At 29.0% G+C, this 19,354-nt stretch overlaps 1 protein-coding gene across 1 annotated transcript; it reads left to right on the forward strand.

The window, feature by feature from the left end:
* Positions 1–58: 58 nt before the first annotated feature.
* On the forward strand, positions 59–19,046 carry LOC113372099 (nuclear factor NF-kappa-B p105 subunit-like). Its single transcript, XM_026612431.1, has 14 exons — positions 59–134; positions 397–398; positions 1,398–1,509; positions 1,600–1,934; positions 3,673–3,705; positions 4,295–4,378; positions 5,677–6,100; positions 6,938–7,099; positions 7,191–7,369; positions 8,599–8,736; positions 9,278–9,456; positions 11,139–11,249; positions 11,560–11,682; positions 19,029–19,046. The coding sequence occupies exons 4-14, from the start codon at positions 1,751–1,753 to the stop codon at positions 19,044–19,046; spliced, it is 1,635 nt and encodes a 544-aa protein (XP_026468216.1). The 5' UTR covers positions 59–134; positions 397–398; positions 1,398–1,509; positions 1,600–1,750.
* Positions 19,047–19,354: the final 308 nt, after the last annotated feature.

Here is a 19,354-nt window from a genome sequence, read left to right on the forward strand (position 1 = left end):
TATCGCCCCCCTTAATTTCTTTTTTTTCAGAAAGCGCTATGACTGGAGATCTTCGCATATGCAGACTCAGTCGTCGTTTTAGTTCAGCGATGGGAGGCGAAGAAATATTCTTATTCGTTGAAAAAGTATCAAAAGTAAGATTTATATACTATTCTTGTTAGTGATGTGCCAACTCAAAATTTTTTGAATTGTGATTCTTGTAACCTAAAACTGAAAAGCCATGCCACTGTGTTTATTTAGTAAATGTGACAAAAATGTATGTTGACTCATAGACTTGACAAAGAAAAAATATTATAAACACAAATTATTATCAATTCTAATATATTACAAAAATGATTAGAAAAAGATTTAATATTGGAGACAATTGAAATATATATTTTTAACTTCGCGAAGGAGAAGTTTGTTTTTGTCAAAAAATCCGATTCGCTAATTTTGTTTTCTCAACATTTCAAGCCATTCTGAATCGAATGAGACCAAATTTGGAAAAAGTATGTATGTGTGTGTATGTGAACAAATTTTTTGCCGTAAATCTACGTTTTCTCAAAAACGGCTGGACCGTTTTCAAAAATTTAAAAGCCATTTGATATATCTCAATGAGGACTATCGTTTGTCAGTTTTGTGCGACGATCTGCCAAGCCGCTTTTTTGTAAATCGCAGAAAGTGAAAAAATTTTTGTCCACGTTTTAGCCGTAATTCTGAATCAATTTTGAAAATTCAAAAACCGTTCGATAGATATTAGTTGGGAATCGTGCTGATTAGATTTTGGTAAAGATCGGCCTAGCCGTTTTCTTTTAATAAAGTGTTAAAAAAAATTTCCGCCGATTTTCATGGAACTTTTTTTGGCGATATATCATGGTCTTATAGAACTTACTGAAATATTACGGCCTTACGACAAGTAGTTTAATTTAAAAATTCATCAAAGTTTGAGAAAATGAGTAGTCACTAATTTTTGCAAACTATGACGAATTTTAAAATTAAACGACTTGTAGGTCATAATATTTTAGTATGATCTAAAAGGCCATGAATCTATCATTAAAAAAAAACATGAAAATCGTCGATTTTTTTTTCAGCAGTTAATTACAAGAAATTGTGCCAGCGAATCTTTACCAAAAACTAATCAGGTCGATTCCCAACCAATATCTTTCGAATGGTTTTTGAATTATCAAAATCGATTTAGAATTGCGGAATAAAATATGGACGAATTTTTTTTTCACTTTTGTGCTATTTACGAAGAAACGGCTCGGCCGATCGTCGCACAAAACTGCCAAACGATATTCCACATCAAGATACATCGAATAGGTTTGAATCACTTGATTCGACTTGGTACATCACTTATCTTTTTATAATGAATGATGTTATGTACATATGCCAGTAAAACAGAGTTTGTTTCTTATTAGAAAATATTAAAGTGAAATTCTATGAGTTGGATGAGGATGATTGTGAAGTATGGAATGCTTTTGGATCGTTCAGTGAATTTGATGTTCATCACCAGTATGCAATTGCACTTAAGTAAGTAAAAAATACATATTAATTTTCAAACAATACTTACAAAAAATGAACAATTAATAAAGTAATTAAACTAATATTATTTTATTTTAGAACGCCACCATATAAAGATCAGAACATTCAAGAAGACAGAAAATGTTATATTCAGTTACTGAGACCTACTGATAATAGTGTTAGTGAACCACTAGATTTTTTGTATAAACCATCAGCTCGTATATTGGGTTCTGATCGCAAAAGAGTACGCATGGATTCAAACTTCAATAGCGATGAATTTTTGAGTACTTTGCCAACAGTGTTAACCAGTATGAATTTATCGACACCAGAATTCATCAGTAATGAATACAGCTCATTGACACTTTGCGAGAGTGATATGAAAGATGCTATGAACTCTGATGAATTTAAAAACTTTCTTGAGATGGTTCATAATGGTAAGTTTTTCAAACTAGTTATTTCAAATTTAATAAAATTTAGGAAAACTGTTGTTTACACAGATATAGTTTATTTTGAATAAAACTTGTTGGAACATTTCAGACAAGTATTGAGCAACATGTGAATTCTGGACATTTTCTTACATTTCTTTGGATATCTTGCAAATTTTTGTTCGGCCGCTATGTTTTATATACTTCAGTAAAAACTAGATAAATTTGACTAATACCTGGTATAACATGTTGTTTATACCTGCATATTGAAATTTTGAATAATCCATAGTTGAAATGCGAATTTAATGCCTTGAACACTTGCAAATTGTCGTAGAATATTTTTTTCGTTTTTTAAAATAACTAAAATCCAGTTGAAATTGTTATTTACACTTGGATATTGAAATTTTGAATAATTTGTAGTTGAAATGTGGATTTTAGGGCTTTGAACACTTCCAATGAATGGTCTTAGAACATTTTTTACTTTTCTTCAAATAACTTTTAATTTTTATTTTGGACATTATAGTTTATTTACATTTAATAGCAATAGCTATTTAATAGCTAATAGCATAACTAATATAAAATTCACTAAATTCAATTGAAATTGTTATTTACACTTAGATATTGGAATTCACAGTTGAAATGCGGACTTTAGTCCGCATTTATAGTTTGCAATACATGGATTTAGCACATTTTTTGTGCGTCTCTTTTAATAACTTTTAATTTTTATTCCGGACGTTATAATTTGCTTAAATTAGTATAAACTAGATGAAATTTACTAAATTCACTTAAAACTGTTATTTACATTTGGATATTGACATTTTCAATAATTCACAGTTGAAATGCGGACTTTAATATTTTTATAATTTGCAATACATGGATTTGGCACATTTTTTGTACGTATCTTTTAATAACTTTTAATTCTTATTTTGGACGTTATAATTTGCTTACATTAGTATAAACTAGATGAAATTTACTAAATTCAGTTAAAACTGTTATTTACACTTGGATATTGATTTCAATAATTCGTAGTTGAAATGCGAATTTTAGTGCCTTTGAACACTTGCAAATAGTCGTAGAACATTTTTTACTTTTTTTTTTCAAATAACTTTTATTTTTTATGTCGGTCATTATAATTTAATGACATTAGCAAAAACTAGATAAAATTCAGTTGAAATTGTTATTTACACTTGGGTATTGAAATTCTGAATAATTTGTAGTTGAAATTTGGACTTTAGAGCTTTGAACACTTGCAAATCGTCGTAGAACAGTTTTTACGTTTTTCAAATAACTTTTAATTTTTATTTCGGTCATTATAGTTTATTTACATTAGCAAAAACTAAATGAAATTTACTAAATTCTAGTAAAAACTGTTTTATACACTTTGATATTGAACTTTTCAATAATTTGTAGTTGAAATGCGGACTTTATTATTTTTAAGTTTGCAATATATGGATTTGCTACATTTTTTTATTTTTTTAAATAACTTTTAATTTTATTCCGGACATTATAATATGTTGACATTAGTGAAAAATAGATAAAATTTACTAAAATTTAGTCAAAAATGTTTTATGCACGTGGATATTGAAATTTTCAATAATTCGTAGTTGAAATGCGGATCTTAGTGCCTCGAACGCATTAAAAAATTTAAAATATTAACAGAGGTGGAATAAAATTTTATATTATTATATTTTTCTGTTTATAGATATTTTATGCAAAATTTTACAGAAACTTTTTTTTTTATTTCCAGATATAAGCAACACAAGAAGTTTGGACTCCCAGGGTAAGTTTTATTATTTGTATTATGTCTATTTGTACATTTTTATTTCATTTTGTACTTAATAAACTTTAATTTCATTTACAGAATTAAATGATTGGAATAATTTGAATCAAAATCACATTAACCTAATTCTTATCATATTTTACTTGATTGACATTAAACCAATCAGATTAGATTTCTGAATTGAATCAAAATTAACTGAATCAGTTAATTGAAGTTTTTGTTTAGTTTATCAGTTAATACATGTAATTATATTTTTAAATCAAATCAAAAGCTAATTTACCGAAAGGCGATTGGTTTTAGGACGCAATTATTACTTCATTTTGATAATAATTTTTTATATATGATGAGGACGCAATTATTACTTACAATTAGTTTTAATAATAAATTTATACCTAATTTTGATAGCAAAGATTTTTTTTTTGTATAAAATGTTGAAAGAACTACTATTTATTGACTGATTATGATTACAATGACAGAATATCTATGATTGTCTTTATTATTATAATTTATTTTTTTCTAATTGCTTATAAACAATTTAGTAATTGTATTTCAATAATAATAAAAATATAATTATTTATTTTATTTTTAGGGGAATCCGAATCAGAAAGTTCGTTGACCACAGATTGTATGGGGCGCAGCAAACCAACTGTTTCTACCTCTGAAGTTAGAATAGGTTTGATTATATTTTTTATTTGTTTTTATTACAATATATGTTTGATAGTGCTAAATAAATAATTTTTCATAGGGTGAGTTATAGTAATCGCAAAAAATCGAATATATATCTTTACGTTTCAGAAGCTCCTGAACATTTTGGCATACTTTAGAAAAAGTGGATGTATGGTGTGTGTGTGTGTGTTCGGATACAAATTTTCGTCGACGATTTTGGAAACACGCTTTAACCGATTTGAATGATTCAAAAAATGTTCGATATCTATCAATAAGGAGACCAATTATTTTATATCAAATCATATTAAGGATATTATTTTCATGTAAAATTTTATCCTTTGCACTTTTATTTACTTAAATTTATGTTATTATGTATCAATATTACTTGATGTTAATTTAACAGTTGTAATACTTATTGAAATTAAATATATATATATATATATATATATATATATTTTTTCTCAAAAACGGCTGAACTGATTTCAATAATTCAAAATCCATTTGATGGAAATGTGAATAACTAGTTTAACATCTAATTACGAAGAAACGACTCGACCGATTTTTACGAAAAACTACTGGTAAGTACGATTCCAACATTTTTAACGACGGAGAAGTTTGTTTGATTTTGCGTTTGTTTGCTAATTATATGTTTTATTGAAATTTCAAGTTATTCTGAATCGAGTGAGGCTACTTTGTAATAAAAAGTATATGTGTAATTGAGGTCTAGCGAATAGTTCAGCGAATTTTTAGAATAATGAGTTAATACTTTACATTATTGGATAAGAAAATTAAAAATTGTTTGATGTTTAGTAATAATTTTGTATGTGAGTCGATTTTGATCTTTCATCTACATTTTATCTGGACCTGTTTCAAAAACCTAAAAAAAATTATCCACGTTTTAACCACCAATCTTGAATCAATTTTAAAAATTCAAAAATTGTTTGAAAGATTTGGGTGGGAAGTCGCGTTGATTAGGTTTTGATGAAGTAATCAAATGTTCAAATAGATTTTGTAGTCTGATAAAGCTTACTAAAATAAGCGGTTCAGTTATAAAATTCGTCAAAGTTCAGAATTTTGCCAGAAATCTAATCTCAATCTATAATTATCTAGTCACTAGTCAACAACAATAAAAATTGAGTCCCGGGGAATAGTTCTTGCATTTTTTGAATAATGAGTTAATACTTTAAGAAGTTATACATAAGGAAATAAAAATTGTTTAATGTCTAGTAATATTTCTCGTGACTTAGTTAATGAGCTAATAAACAATAACATATTATATTTTAATTCAATTTATTGTTTTTACAGTACATGCTCAGATGGCTGATATGGTACAATTATCCAATCAAAACGTTTATATTGAACAACAAAGTTCTGATAAGGTTGAAATTCTTGAACCAAATACACAAAAGGGAAAAAAAATTGTGAAATTGCGAGGTGGACGCCCTTCACCATCAAATGCTGATATTGAATCAAAGAAGTTTGAAGACACTTCAAAGAAATCTGGTAATGAAAAACCAGTACTAAATAGGAAGGACAAGTCAGTAGAATCTCAAAGAGAATTTTTCAGAAGTCTTAATAATTTACGTGGAGGCTGGTTGCCACCAAATGATGATGATTCTGGATCTAAAACAGGCAAGGAAGGGAAATTCTTGGATTATCTCAAATTAAAGAAAGTCAATGATAATGATAATGCAGATATTGAACGTTCTATAAATATAGCAAAGGAAAGGTAATTTTATAAAACACATAGAGGCATGATTTAATGAAATTTTTCAATGCCAGACCAGCGATTTGTGTTTTTCATATATTTTACTTTTACAACGATTTTTTTGGTTTTTAAATGATTTTACAAAACTTAATTGTTGTTATTTGGTTGTTTGAATGTTTATTCACAAGATCGTGTCCGCAAAAAATCTAAAATGAAAATTTTTATATAGAGTTAGACGGCGACGCGGCGCTTACGTGCTTCGATATTTTATCTCTATGCAGATAAAACATATTTCTTTTAAAAAAAGTTAAAAACTTCCAAAATATTACAAAATAAAAAACATTTTGTTCAAGTCATTTTTTTTTTAATTTAAAATTTCTCAAAAATCTAATTTTTTTCAAAGTTTATAAAAAAAATTTAATTAATTTAATTTTTTTTTAAATTAATTTTTGGTACGGGAAGTTCCAGCAATTTGGCTTAAGGCAAGATGCCATGCACCACTAGTCTGTATACATATCATCATTTTTTAATTTTTGGAATATTTTAACAATAATAATTAAGAAAACTTTCACAAACAACTTTTGATACAAAATACTTGCAAAGCCTATGCACAACCACTGAACTATTTTTAAATTACTTCACATTATATGATAAAACCTTTTTCTAATAATTGTGAGTCATTTGTGATAAGCCTCCAGTGAAAGTTTAGATTGCCGCTTGCTGAATTTTTCTTAAATATGACATCAAATAACCTAATGTTATTAATTCTGATATTCTGTTGCATTTCTCGAATTTTATGATGTAAATTTCTACTTCCCTCGATCTATGTACTTAATAGTTTATTTTTCATATTTCCAGATCTACTAAATTGCAAACATTCATTGATTTTGAAATTAAACATCAGCTAATAATGCTTTTGAAGAATGTAAAGGATCCTACAGCTGCCAATGACTCAAAAACTAAGAGAGATAATGAATCTGCTGTTACAAAATTATTCATGACCGGAGAAAATGGGAATACGTAAGTGATACTCTTTTATTTAATATCATTACCTTAGATTATGTAATTTTTTTTTGTTGGAAATATGATTTAATAAAAACATTTTTTTCAGGGTTTTGCATGGAGCTGTGGACCTGGATGAGATGAGCATAGCACGAGATATGTTAGATTTGCTTGTTCACTGTAATTTAAGTGAATTGCTTAATGTTAAGAATCATTTTGGAAAATCTATACTTCATGCGGCCATCGAGAAAAAACATTATACATACATCAAACCTCTTCTTGCAGCAGGTTATTAAAAAATATTTTTACTATATATAATTGAAAATAATTATTGTATTCACGGATCTACTAAAATAATAGGCCTTTAAAACTTTAACACAAAGAGGATTAGCCAATAATATTTTAAATACCAAATTGAGAAAAAAAAACCTTGTTAAAAATAGTCGTAATTTGATAATAATGAGAATTTTTTATTTTTTATTATTCGGCTTAACCATTTCTTGGCAAATAGCAGAAAAGTGAAAAAATTTTTGTCCACGTTTTAGCCCGTAATTCTGAATAGATTTTGAAAATTCAAAAATCGTTCGAAGGATATTGGTTGGGAATCGACCTGATTAGTTTTTGGTAAAGATCGGCCGGGCCGTTTTCTTGTAATGAATTGTTAAAAATATTTTTTTCGACGATTCTTATGATTTGTTTTGACGGTAATTACCATAGTCTTATAGATCATATTGAAATATTGCGGCCCGCAAGTCGTTTAATTTTAAAAATTCTTCAAAGTCTGTAAAAATTAGTATCGTTTGTTTGGCATTTGTCAAAATTAGACCTTTCTTCGACATTTGCTCAAAAACGCCTGAACCGATTTCAGAAATTTAAAAGCCATTTATGTATCTCAGTGAGGACTATCGTTCGCCAGTTTTGAGCGACGATTTGCCGAGTAATTTGGAAAAAAGTGTAAAAATTTTCGTTCACATTCAAGATCATACAAACATTTTAAAAAATTAAAAACTGTTTGAAAGATATTATTTGGGAAACGACTTAATTAGTTTTAGGTGAAAAAAAAAATTGAGTTGATTTTTATGATTTCGATTTATCTTTTTTGGCGATTTATATCATAGTTTTATAGAACTTACTGAAATATTACGGCCTTACGGCAAGTAGTTTAATTTTAAAAATTCATAAAAATTTGAGCAAATGAGTAGTTTTTTTGACTTGGTATAACGATACAGTACTTGGTGTTAATAAACATATTAAACCATTAAAGTCTTACGGAAACTGGATTAATTAAAAAAATTATTGATTTTTGAAAATTTGCTTTTAGAAAATACTCCGAGGGTTAACGTGTTCGTTCGCTCGCTTTCAATGATGTGTAATAAATTCACTCGGAATACTTACAATCACTCATAAATTAGTTTATTTTTTATTGATTAAGTCGATTATTTACACATATCGGGAAGTGCATGTAACTTGCCTCAAGGCAAAATACCAATACCAACTGGTTTTATTTAATTTTGCAGGAATAAATCCTAATATTACTGATGATGATGGGAACACTCCATTACATACAGCAGTGCGAGAAAAGTGTTTGAATGCAGTAACTCATTTGTTAAATTCAAAGTCCAAACATAAAGTTGAAATTGATGTTGAAAATAATGGTATGTATAATAAACAAATTTATTATTTGGTTATAATAATGAATGAAGAATGTATATCTTTATGTTACATTGTATTGACGAAATGAAGAACTGATGAAATTTGAAGGCACGTCTAACGGTTTTGGAGATCCAATGAAAAAAGTGAAAAAATGTCATTTGGTGGACAAAAATTATCATCAGACATATGCATATCAGATTATCACATATTTTATAGATATTTTAATAATAAGAACAAATTTTGTTTACATATCTATGGGTTCCGTATCAATGTTTATACCGTCGTTATACTGCGGCGCGGCACTCACGATCTTTGAATCAATTTTTCAAAAATATCCAAAATTGCTTTTTTTCGAAGTTCTAAAAAATTGAATATTTTTTAAAAATTCATATATTTTAAATATTTGGTATGAAAAGTTCCAGCAATTTGCCCAAGCACTATGCTATCCACCACTAGTTTTTCGAAGTTTTCAAAAAACTTCAATGTTTTTTTTTTTTAAATTTAACTAGTCGCGATGCCTCTAGTTATTTGTTTTTTTTTCAGATGGTAAAACAGCTCTTCATCTAGCTGTGGCTGGAGGAAACTGCCAGATTGTTGCAAAGCTGTTGGCCAAAAATGCAGATGTAAACCATGGCGATGCGCTCAATGACAATACTGCATTACACATTGCAGTCGAAAATAATCATCCTGATGTTGTGAAAATTTTATTGGATGTTCCAAATGTATGTATATTTGATTACATTTTATTAAAAATTTTGAGGGCGTCCATTAATTACGTGAGGTTTTTAGGGGGTGGGGGAAAATGACAAGAAATTACGAATTATCACGTTGTGGAGGGAGGGGTATAGTACGATTTTTTTTTATTGTTTATTTGTTGACTTTGTATACACATACATTAGTCATATACATTTTATAAGTTATCTTTACACATTTATTTTATTTGATTGTATATAATTATTTAGCGCACCATATATCTTTTTCTTTATCTATAATGTTATAAAATTGGTTGGCAGGGAGATTTTTTGCCTTACTATCTTCTTCCATAGTTCTTGCCTACCATTTTCCAATTTTTTGCACTCCATAATGGCGTGCTCAGCGTCCGCCTTAGTCACTCCACCCACGCAATAGCAATTAACCATTTTCACTCGCGAATTCCGAGATTTATATGAATATTGACGCCGGAGCGGCGGCATCCGAGTGGAAAGGGTTAAGATTGGTATTGATCTCAATTCTACTCAGGTGAAACGAACTCAGGTGTGTATGGTTAAATCTTGTCTACATATTGTAGTAAGATATCATGTGTATTTATTTTTTACCTGAATTTTTTAAACAAATCCAAACATTTTCAAAAAATAATTGAAAAATTTTACAATTTTTCCTCGTGACTAAAAATACACGTGATGTTTGCATGGAGAGGGGGGGGTGATTTTGAATAACACCAGGTCCAAAGGAGAGGGGGGGGTCCAAAAATCCTTAAAAAGCAATGGACGCCTCTTTTGTAGTTAATATCTGCAACTTTTCTAAATTATTTGCAAAGATTCCATTGATAATAAATTGAGTAATTTGAACAAATTTTGTTTGTTTAAATAAACAAAAATAAAATGTTTGTTTAAAATAATTCTTATAACATATTTAGGATTATGGATATTTTATCTCTTGAGTATTTCAGATATTTGATCTTAATCAGTAGTAACTAAGAAAGATTTGAAAAATAAAAATATAATTGGTTATTCTTTTATGAGAATATTTTTTATTCAAATATCTTAATTGTTTTGTTTTGAATTTCATTTCACAAATGATCAGTTTGCTATTGTCTTTTTAATAAATCATTATCTCTAATTAAAAGCACTTTCTTGACGTAAATATTGTAAATTCTTTTTAATAATGAATGTATTTGCATCAAATATTTATAAATCGTCTAATAGTACAGTGATACCTTGTCTTAAGAGCTTAATTCGTTTCATAAACACACTCGCATGTCGAATTTCTCGTATATCGAAGCGATTTTTTTTTATATAAATACATTGAAATTCCATTAATTCGATCCAGGACAATGTTTTTTTTAATAATAAAAAGGAGTGAAACATTTATTGCAGAGATCAAATATATATATTCTCCAAAAATATAGCGAATTACTAAATAAGAAATAACTAAATTATTACTATGTTACTTCTTTAAAGAACATTTTTGTCAAATTCACTACTCGCACATTTTGGTCATATTTTTAAATGATTAATGCTTTAATTCAAGAGAAGTTTCTGTTTTATTTGTCATAGAATAAAATTAAATCTATATATATATATATATATATATATATATATATATATTTATGCTTTATATTTTAATAACTATTTTTACTTTAAGATGGATCTCTAATATATGCATTATTTTCTTTTTTCCCCAGATTTCAGTTGATGAATACAATCGGCAAGGACATACGCCCCTGCATTTAGCTTGTGTTATAAATAGTGGAAAAGGATCTGAAATCATTGTTCACAAGCTTCTTGAGGCTCAGGTAAATATAAGAAAAATAATGTATAGTAGACTAGTACAATGGGGATGAATGTATATTTTTATCACATTTATTATAGATATATTAGGGTAGGGCGGGGCTAGTTGAACAAATTTTTACTTGAACAAATGTAGCTCCACAATGAAAAGTTTCAATAAATTGATATACGGCTTAATGGATTTGTTGTTTATCGCTTGACAAAAGTGTCAATACTATTTTTGAGTTGCTAGAAGTTTTTGTTTATAATCTTTTATAGAAATGTATTTTAATTTAACAATTAATGATCAAATCGGACTTGATCTTATTCTTATAGGCTGATCCTTTAATGCCGATGGATTCGGTGAAACACGAACCAAAAAGTGATGACGAAGATTCTGATCAGGAAGATCGATTGGAGATTGGCAATGCTTTTGAACTAGCTACATCAAATCCTCAAGTGAGTATGTATATTTTATATCATTTCATTTGCATGGGCACTAGCATCTTTTTTTATTGCTTCTTGTATTTATTTCTTTGGGATTGAGATTTGTAAGAAATCGTAAGTGTGCTCTATGTTTAAATAATTTAATATTGTAGTACCTTACTATTGTAGTACAATTAATATTTCAAATCATTTTAATAATTCCTAGGTAAGATTGTAATAAAGAATTATAAATTAATTGAACAGCTACATTTTATGAGGTGGCGTCCATTAATCACGTGAGATTTTTATGAGGAGGAGGGGTTTGACAAAAAAACACGAAGTATCACGTAGGGTAGGGAGGGGTATAGTAAGATATCATGTATATTTGTTTTTTAATTATTTTTAAAAAAAACTTCAAACAAAAAAAAATCAAAAATGTCACTTTTTTCAAGGGGGGAGGGTGGTTAATTTTGAATATCACCATGTATCACCAAGGGGAGGGGGGTCCAAAAAACCTTAAAAACTTGCTCACGTGATTAATGGACGCCCCCTAACAATAAAATAAGTTTGTAATGTTGAAAACTATAAGTTAATAGTGATTGAAATTTGATATTAAAAGGTAGTCTAGTACAGGCATCGGCAAGCTACGGCACGCGTGGCAGGCTTGCACTCGATGGGTTCTGAATGGACCACTCTATAAAGTAATCAAGAAAATCGCAAATATTGAGTGATTTTTAAATAAGAGAAAATGTTTACTAATAATTATTTTTTCTGCGTAGCTCGCCTAATGTAATTCAACCTACGTTGAAGTACTTAAAGATGAATTTTCTAGAAGATGCAAAAACTTTGAAGCTTATGTGCCTATATTTTGAAGGAATTACAAATAAATCTGGAAGATGACTCTATGGAAAAAATCGACAGCCATATTATTAATTGTTGAATGATATTGCCGGAAAAGATTTAATTGTTTAAAGAAAATTGTATGCGCTCTTCTTTCAACTTTTGATTCCACATAATTCTGTAAACAATTTTTTTCTCACATGAAACATATTTTGAGTTCACAAAGAAATCGTTTAACAACTAAACATTCAGTATCTTGTGTGAAATTAAAAGTTACAAATTATACCCCGGATATTGAAATGTTAAGGTAAAATGTGCAGGCACAAGGTTCGCATTAAAGTTGTTTAGTTTATATTCAGTGACGGATTAAGCTTTCTTGCGCCTAGGCCCTATCTGATCAGGCGCCCTTTTTAATAGACAATTTTTACTTTTTTAATTAAAACTATAATTTTATTCTAAATTACTTAAATACAACTTTTAACTTTGCGTAAAGTACTCGTAAGTTTTAGTAATCGCAAAAGATCGAAAATAAAAATTTTGCATATTTTTCAGACATTTCTAAACATTTTGGCATGCCTTAAAAGAAAATTGATGTGTGTGTATGTATGTATGTTACTTCTCATAGATAAGAAAGTTCTGATTTCGCTAAGACAGGTTTAGCCGTTTGGAAAATACAGAACAAAAGTGTAAAAATTGCAATTCAGTTTTTGAAAGAACCAGAGGCTGTTTCCAAATAATTAAAAAAAAATTTGCTTGTACTAAAGGAATGAATATTACCTAAAATTTTTGGGAAGGCAGGTTTAACGGTCGACCAAGCTTTTTTTTGTAATTAGTAAAAGAGAGAAAAAATTCGTCGAAGTTTTAGCCCACAATTTTAAGTCGATTTTAAAAATTCAAAAAAACCATTCAAAAAATTTTGGTTCGAATCCGGACTGATTAGGTTTGCGGGACGATCGGACGGGCCGGTTGTTAGAAATTAACATAAAAAAGCAAAAATATTACGTTTCTGGAATAAAGCCAGAAACCGATTTTTAAAATTGAAAAAAGATTTCTGAAAGATATCAATTAGGAGTCAAAATATTTACAATTTTAAAAATTCATCAAAGTTTGATAAAACTTCAAACTCAAAATTTGTGTTAAAAGGCGCTTTTGTGATGTGATAAATCAAAATTTAATTTTCAAAAACGCCTGAACTGATTTCACAAATTAAAAAGACATTGGACTAAACTCGATAAATAGAACCGAGATATTCAGAAATTTCGAGTTTTTTTTTTAATTCTAAAATAATTCGATAATTTGAAAATTTTAGATATTTTAATTTTCTCAAAATTTGAAAACAGTGGACTTGCCTTTTCGGAAAACTAATCATTTCTTCATATCACTAAAATACCACGAACAAAAATATTTTTGAGTCATTCCAATCGAATGATCTGTACTCTCAAAACCTTTATGACCACTTTTGCACCTTCTGCGCTCTGTATCTCTAAAAATGCTAAAACCTGCCTGCATAAACAGTACGCCTCTCAATCAAAGCCAAGCGAATATTTTTTGAATCATTCATGGCGATTGATCCTTGCAAAGGACATTTAAACTATCTAAGAAGTAAACTTTGAAATTAAAAATCTCGGTACGTATAAATCAAATAATGAAGACAAAATTTGTAATAATTAATAATTTTTTATAACAAATCTAATAATTTGATGTCAATGATCATTTTTTATCACCAAATGACACCTTTTTGGGTCACCAAAACGCTGACCATGCTCTCGCAAAATTTTCGATAGTTCTTATTTCGTCATACAAGTAAAAAGTGTCTTGAATTATTCAAATCGGACGCTTCGTTTTTGAAAAATTGAATTAGCATTTTTTTCACTCTTTGCTCCTATTCCGAGATGGGTGGAACTGTCTTTGCAAAAAACTAATCAGCACGTCTTCCCGAATGCCAATTGGCAAAAAATTGTAACCGCATAAACACATGCATACATTCATTTTTTCTAAGGCATGTCAAATGTTCAGGAGAACTTGAAGCGTAGAGATATATAAACAATTTTATTTACGATTTTTTAGGATTATTATAACTTAGCCTTCCTGAAGTTGATAATATGATACATCAAGAAAATATCAATGCGGCACCCACGAATAATAAATTGATTAGAAAACGCATTACGTTCTATTTCATCGAAATGATCTCTAAATTACAAAAAAAAAAATTCAGGATCTATCCTTAAAATGAATTGTGTCATTTCATCGAGTTTAAAATTTTTACATTTTGAAAAATTTGCCGCCCCTAAATTATGCCGCCCTAGGTCCGGGGTCTCACGGGCCTTTGGGGTAATCGGGCACTGTTTATATTAGAAATTCATGTTATTTGTTAATAAATATGTTTAAAAGATAAATTTGGTTATAATTCTTCTCCCCTAGAAACTAACTATATATTTCAAATTAAGGCGGCACTCTAAAACATATTGGTAGAGTGGCTTGGCACACTACAGTTAAAAGCTTGCCGACCCCTGTCTAGTATATGATATGAAGTGCAAAGATTTTACAACTCTTTCGATACAAATCAATGACATTTAAAATAAATTTTAAAGATATCTCATTTTGTTCATGATGATCTTGTTCTATTATGATCGTTGCACTCTATTCTGTTGATCAAATATATAATGGAAGTTTTAAAACAACTTTAAACCCTTTCAGTTTGTTTTACAATTTAATAGACACTTTTCAATTCAGATAAATCCAGATCGTTTGTTTAATTTACTATACCGCAGAAATGACAAACCATTCAAATAAATTAAAATTAAATGTTTATACACTTTGTATAATTGTTTTGTGCAATATTATTCATCATCTTTGGTAATCAGAATACTGGGCAGATGATAGCTTTTCATGAATATCAGTTACTTATGCATAAATATAAATAACTAAATATTGTATTTTTGAAGCTTTGAGCTTTCAGTCATCATTAAAGTGTTAAATTATCTTTGTAGATATTTATTAAATTACAAAGAAATTGATAAACGATATTTTTACAAACCTAATACATAGATTTTTAAATATTTGCATGGATCATGACATTATTTTCTTTTTTTTTTGGTGTTTTTTATGGTAAGAGATTACGTTCCTCGTCCCGTAATATGGTACGTTTACCTCTTATATCTTGAACGATGAGTTTTATTTGGATTTTTTATTATTGCAATCTACAAGTAGATTACATTATTTATTTGCAATTGATGTTTTGGTTTTATAAAATTAGAATATATATCTTTATTTTCTGTTGAACAGAAACTTACATACTTAAATAAATATGTATTATCAATATACGAATATATTTTGTAGAAACGCTTATTTATGATTAATATTCCTAGTTTTCCTATATATACCTCTAGTTTCCTGGTCTTCTGATATATATTTCTACTACTTTGCTATGCAATATCTTTTATGTAGTGATTTAAAAACTATGTAATTTTGGGTTTATTTAATGTGATGTGTATGAATTAAATTCTCAAGTAAATATGACATAATTTACTTGTACATATTAAATTTTCAGAAATGAAAATTGCAATTAAAATTTGAATTTGAAGTGTATTTGTGATATCTTTTCTCTCATTGTTAGTTTACTCTTAGTAATCAGTATTAACCTTATTGTTATTCAAAAGTTATTTCAAAAACTAGGGATGCATGGCATTGCGCCTAAGGTAATTGCTGTTACTTTCGTTTTTAACGTGTGGCTTTTAGGAGCAGGGGGTTTTTTTTACAAAAAATCACGTGAGGAAGGGAGGGATCTAGTAAGATATCACGTGTATTTATTTTCTACCCAAATTTTAAAAAAGCAAACATTTTACTTTTTTTTTCGTAAATTCGAAAAATTTTACGTAAATAAAAATAAACGTCATGTTTGGTGGGGAAGGGGTGGGGGGTTAATTCGAAATATCACGTCGTATCAGGAGGGCGAGAGGGTCCAAAAATCCCTGAAAAATCGATGACGTGATTAATAGAGTCTCCATATCGTAAAATTTGATTTTTTTTTTGAAAATCTTGAATTAAAAAAAAACTATCTGTTTTAGAGACGAAATATAGAAGCGCGTAAGCGCCGTGTTGCAGTCTAACTTTTAGGCACTATAAGTCTTGATATAGAACCCATAGAATTGTAAACAAAATTTGTACTTATTATTAAAATCTTTATATCTGATAATTTAATGTACATATAATCATCTTTGACCGTTAAATGCCATTTCTTTAAACTTTTTTTTTTATCGAATCTCCGAAACCGCTGGACCTTCCCTAAAATCGTTCATTCTGTCAAGGTAAAATGTGTTAGCTGACCATTAGCTAATTATAAAGCACAATATAACTCAACATAATATACTTTTAATCACCGAACCATTCTACAATTTATACAAACAAATATGTCACATTTCCATGTTTTATATAAAATGCCATACTGATTAAACCGAACGCATGACACACTATTATAATATTAACTAATATTATAATACAATAAAATATAATAATATAATATACGCCCTATCATATATATTTTGCTAACAATTTTTTTTTTTGAATCATTCAAATCGGACGCTCCGTTCTCTCAAAAACTGAGTAACCGTTTTTAGCACTTTTTGCCCCGTATCTTGGGAACGCCAAACCTGCTCCTTTGCCAAAAACTAATCAGCACGTCTCCTTATCAATATGAATCGAATGTTTCTTTAATTTTTCAAATCGGTTGATCGGTGTTCCCGAAATCGAAGACGTAAATTTGTATCCACACTATATTTAGAAACACACAATATTCAGAAACATTTGAAAAGTTTTCTGAAGTAAAGATATGCAAACAATTTCATTTTCGATTTTTTTCGATTACTATAACTTACCCTACGGGAAATTAAAAATAAATCCTACGGGAAGTTAATTATGACTGGACATAAAATTATATCTTAGCAATTTATTATAACAAATCATTGGCTCAAGATTGTATCATCTGATTTTACAGGACATAATTGTTTAAACATTATAAAAAAGAATAAACAGACTTAATTTTCTTTGAGAATTTTCATTTGGTAAGCGTTTTCACTTAATATTCACAGGTCACAGCATAAACCGGCCTTTTCAATTCACGAGCAAATGTTCATAAATTATCTCGTCTTAAGATGTCACATTTTGCGTATTGTCTAGTTTTAGTATAATTAATTGTTTCTTCAATGTTTAGCAAATACAATTGGTGTTTGCACTTCTAATTTATCATCATGCAGAGGAAGCTTATTTACTGAAGTTTCAGTATTTAACTAATTGTACATTGATCTCAAATCAGTGATATCTCTCTTAACTTCCCGAAGGAGAAGTTTGTTTTCATAAAAAAATTCGATTCGCTAATTTTATGTTTTCTCGACGTTTCAAGCCATTCTAAATCGAATGAGACCAAATTTGGAAAAAGTATTTGTGGATGTGAACAGATTTTTTGCTGTAAATTGACGTTTTCTCAAAAACGGCTTAACCGATTTCAAAAATTTAAAAGCCATTCGATGTGTCTCGATGAGGACTAGCATTTATCAGTTTTGTGCAACGATCGGTCAAGCCGTTTTTTTATAAATGGCAGAAAAGTGAAAAATTTTTCGTCCACGTTTTAGCCCGCAATTCGGAATCGATTTTGAAAATTCAAAAACTGTTCGAAAGACATTGGTTGGGAATCGTGCTGATTAATTCTTGGTAAAGATCGGCCGGGCCGTTTTCTTGTAATGAAGTGTTAAATTTTTTCCGACGATTTTTATGATTTTTTTTTGACGGTAGATACCGTAGTCTTATAGATCATACTAAAATATTATGGCCGTACGACAGCTCGTTTAACTTTAAAAACTCTCGTCGAAGTTTGCAAAAATTATTACCGTTTTTTTGGCATTTGTTATTAATTGATATTTCAGAAATTTTATGTATCTTGATGAGGATTAGCGTTTCTCAATTTTGTGCGGCGATCAGCTGAGCCGTTTCTTGTAATTTAGAAATAAGTGTTAAACTTTCCGTCCACATTAAGCTCATACTACCGAATCGATTTTAAAAAATCAGAAACTGTTCGAAAGATATTAGTTGGGAATGATACTGATTAGTTTTAGGTAAAAATCTACCAAGCCGTTTTCTTGTAATTAACTGTTGAAAACAATATAAGCCGATTTTTATGGAACTTTTTTGGGCGATATATACCTATCATGGTCTTGTAGAACTTACTGAAATATTGCGGCCTTACGACAAATAGTTTAATTTTAAAATTCATCAAAGTTTGAGAAAATGAGTAGTTTTTTGACGTTTGTTAAAATAGAATTAGACAATTTACTTGGAATAACGATAGAGTGTTCGTTCGTTTTCAATGATGTGTGATAAATCCACTCTGAATTTTTTAATCACTCATAAATTAATTTATTTTTCATTGATTAAGTCGATTATTTACATATATCGGGAAGTTCATGTACTTGCCTCAAGGAAAAATACTAATACCAACTAGTATTATTAATGCTTCATGTCTTAATATCAATATTATTTGGTTTCAGATTCTAGAGTTTTATTAAAAAATATACCAAGAACCGAGAACAAAGTTCCGAGTCTGCAAGGGTTCCGCAAATGCCGAGATCTTCCACGACGCCTTGGACCAAGAGTTTGCCCAAATAAAAATCGAACACAACGACGTGTGCTCCTTCGACGAGGACACTGTGATTCAATTGTCAAAAATTTTGGACAAATCGGAAAATTGGATAAATGTGGCAGAAATGCTCGGATTTACAACACTTATGAACTTCGTCGACAAAGAATCGCAAAGTCCAACTAGAATCCTACTGGGACATATAGAGGCCAAGTGATATTATTAGAATATTATATA

Source organism: Ctenocephalides felis, unplaced genomic scaffold (genome assembly GCF_003426905.1).
Source record: "Ctenocephalides felis isolate EL2017-DRISC unplaced genomic scaffold, ASM342690v1 CF-g0.4_SCAFFOLD_01576, whole genome shotgun sequence".
In the NCBI taxonomy this organism is placed as follows: Eukaryota; Metazoa; Arthropoda; class Insecta; order Siphonaptera; family Pulicidae; genus Ctenocephalides; species Ctenocephalides felis.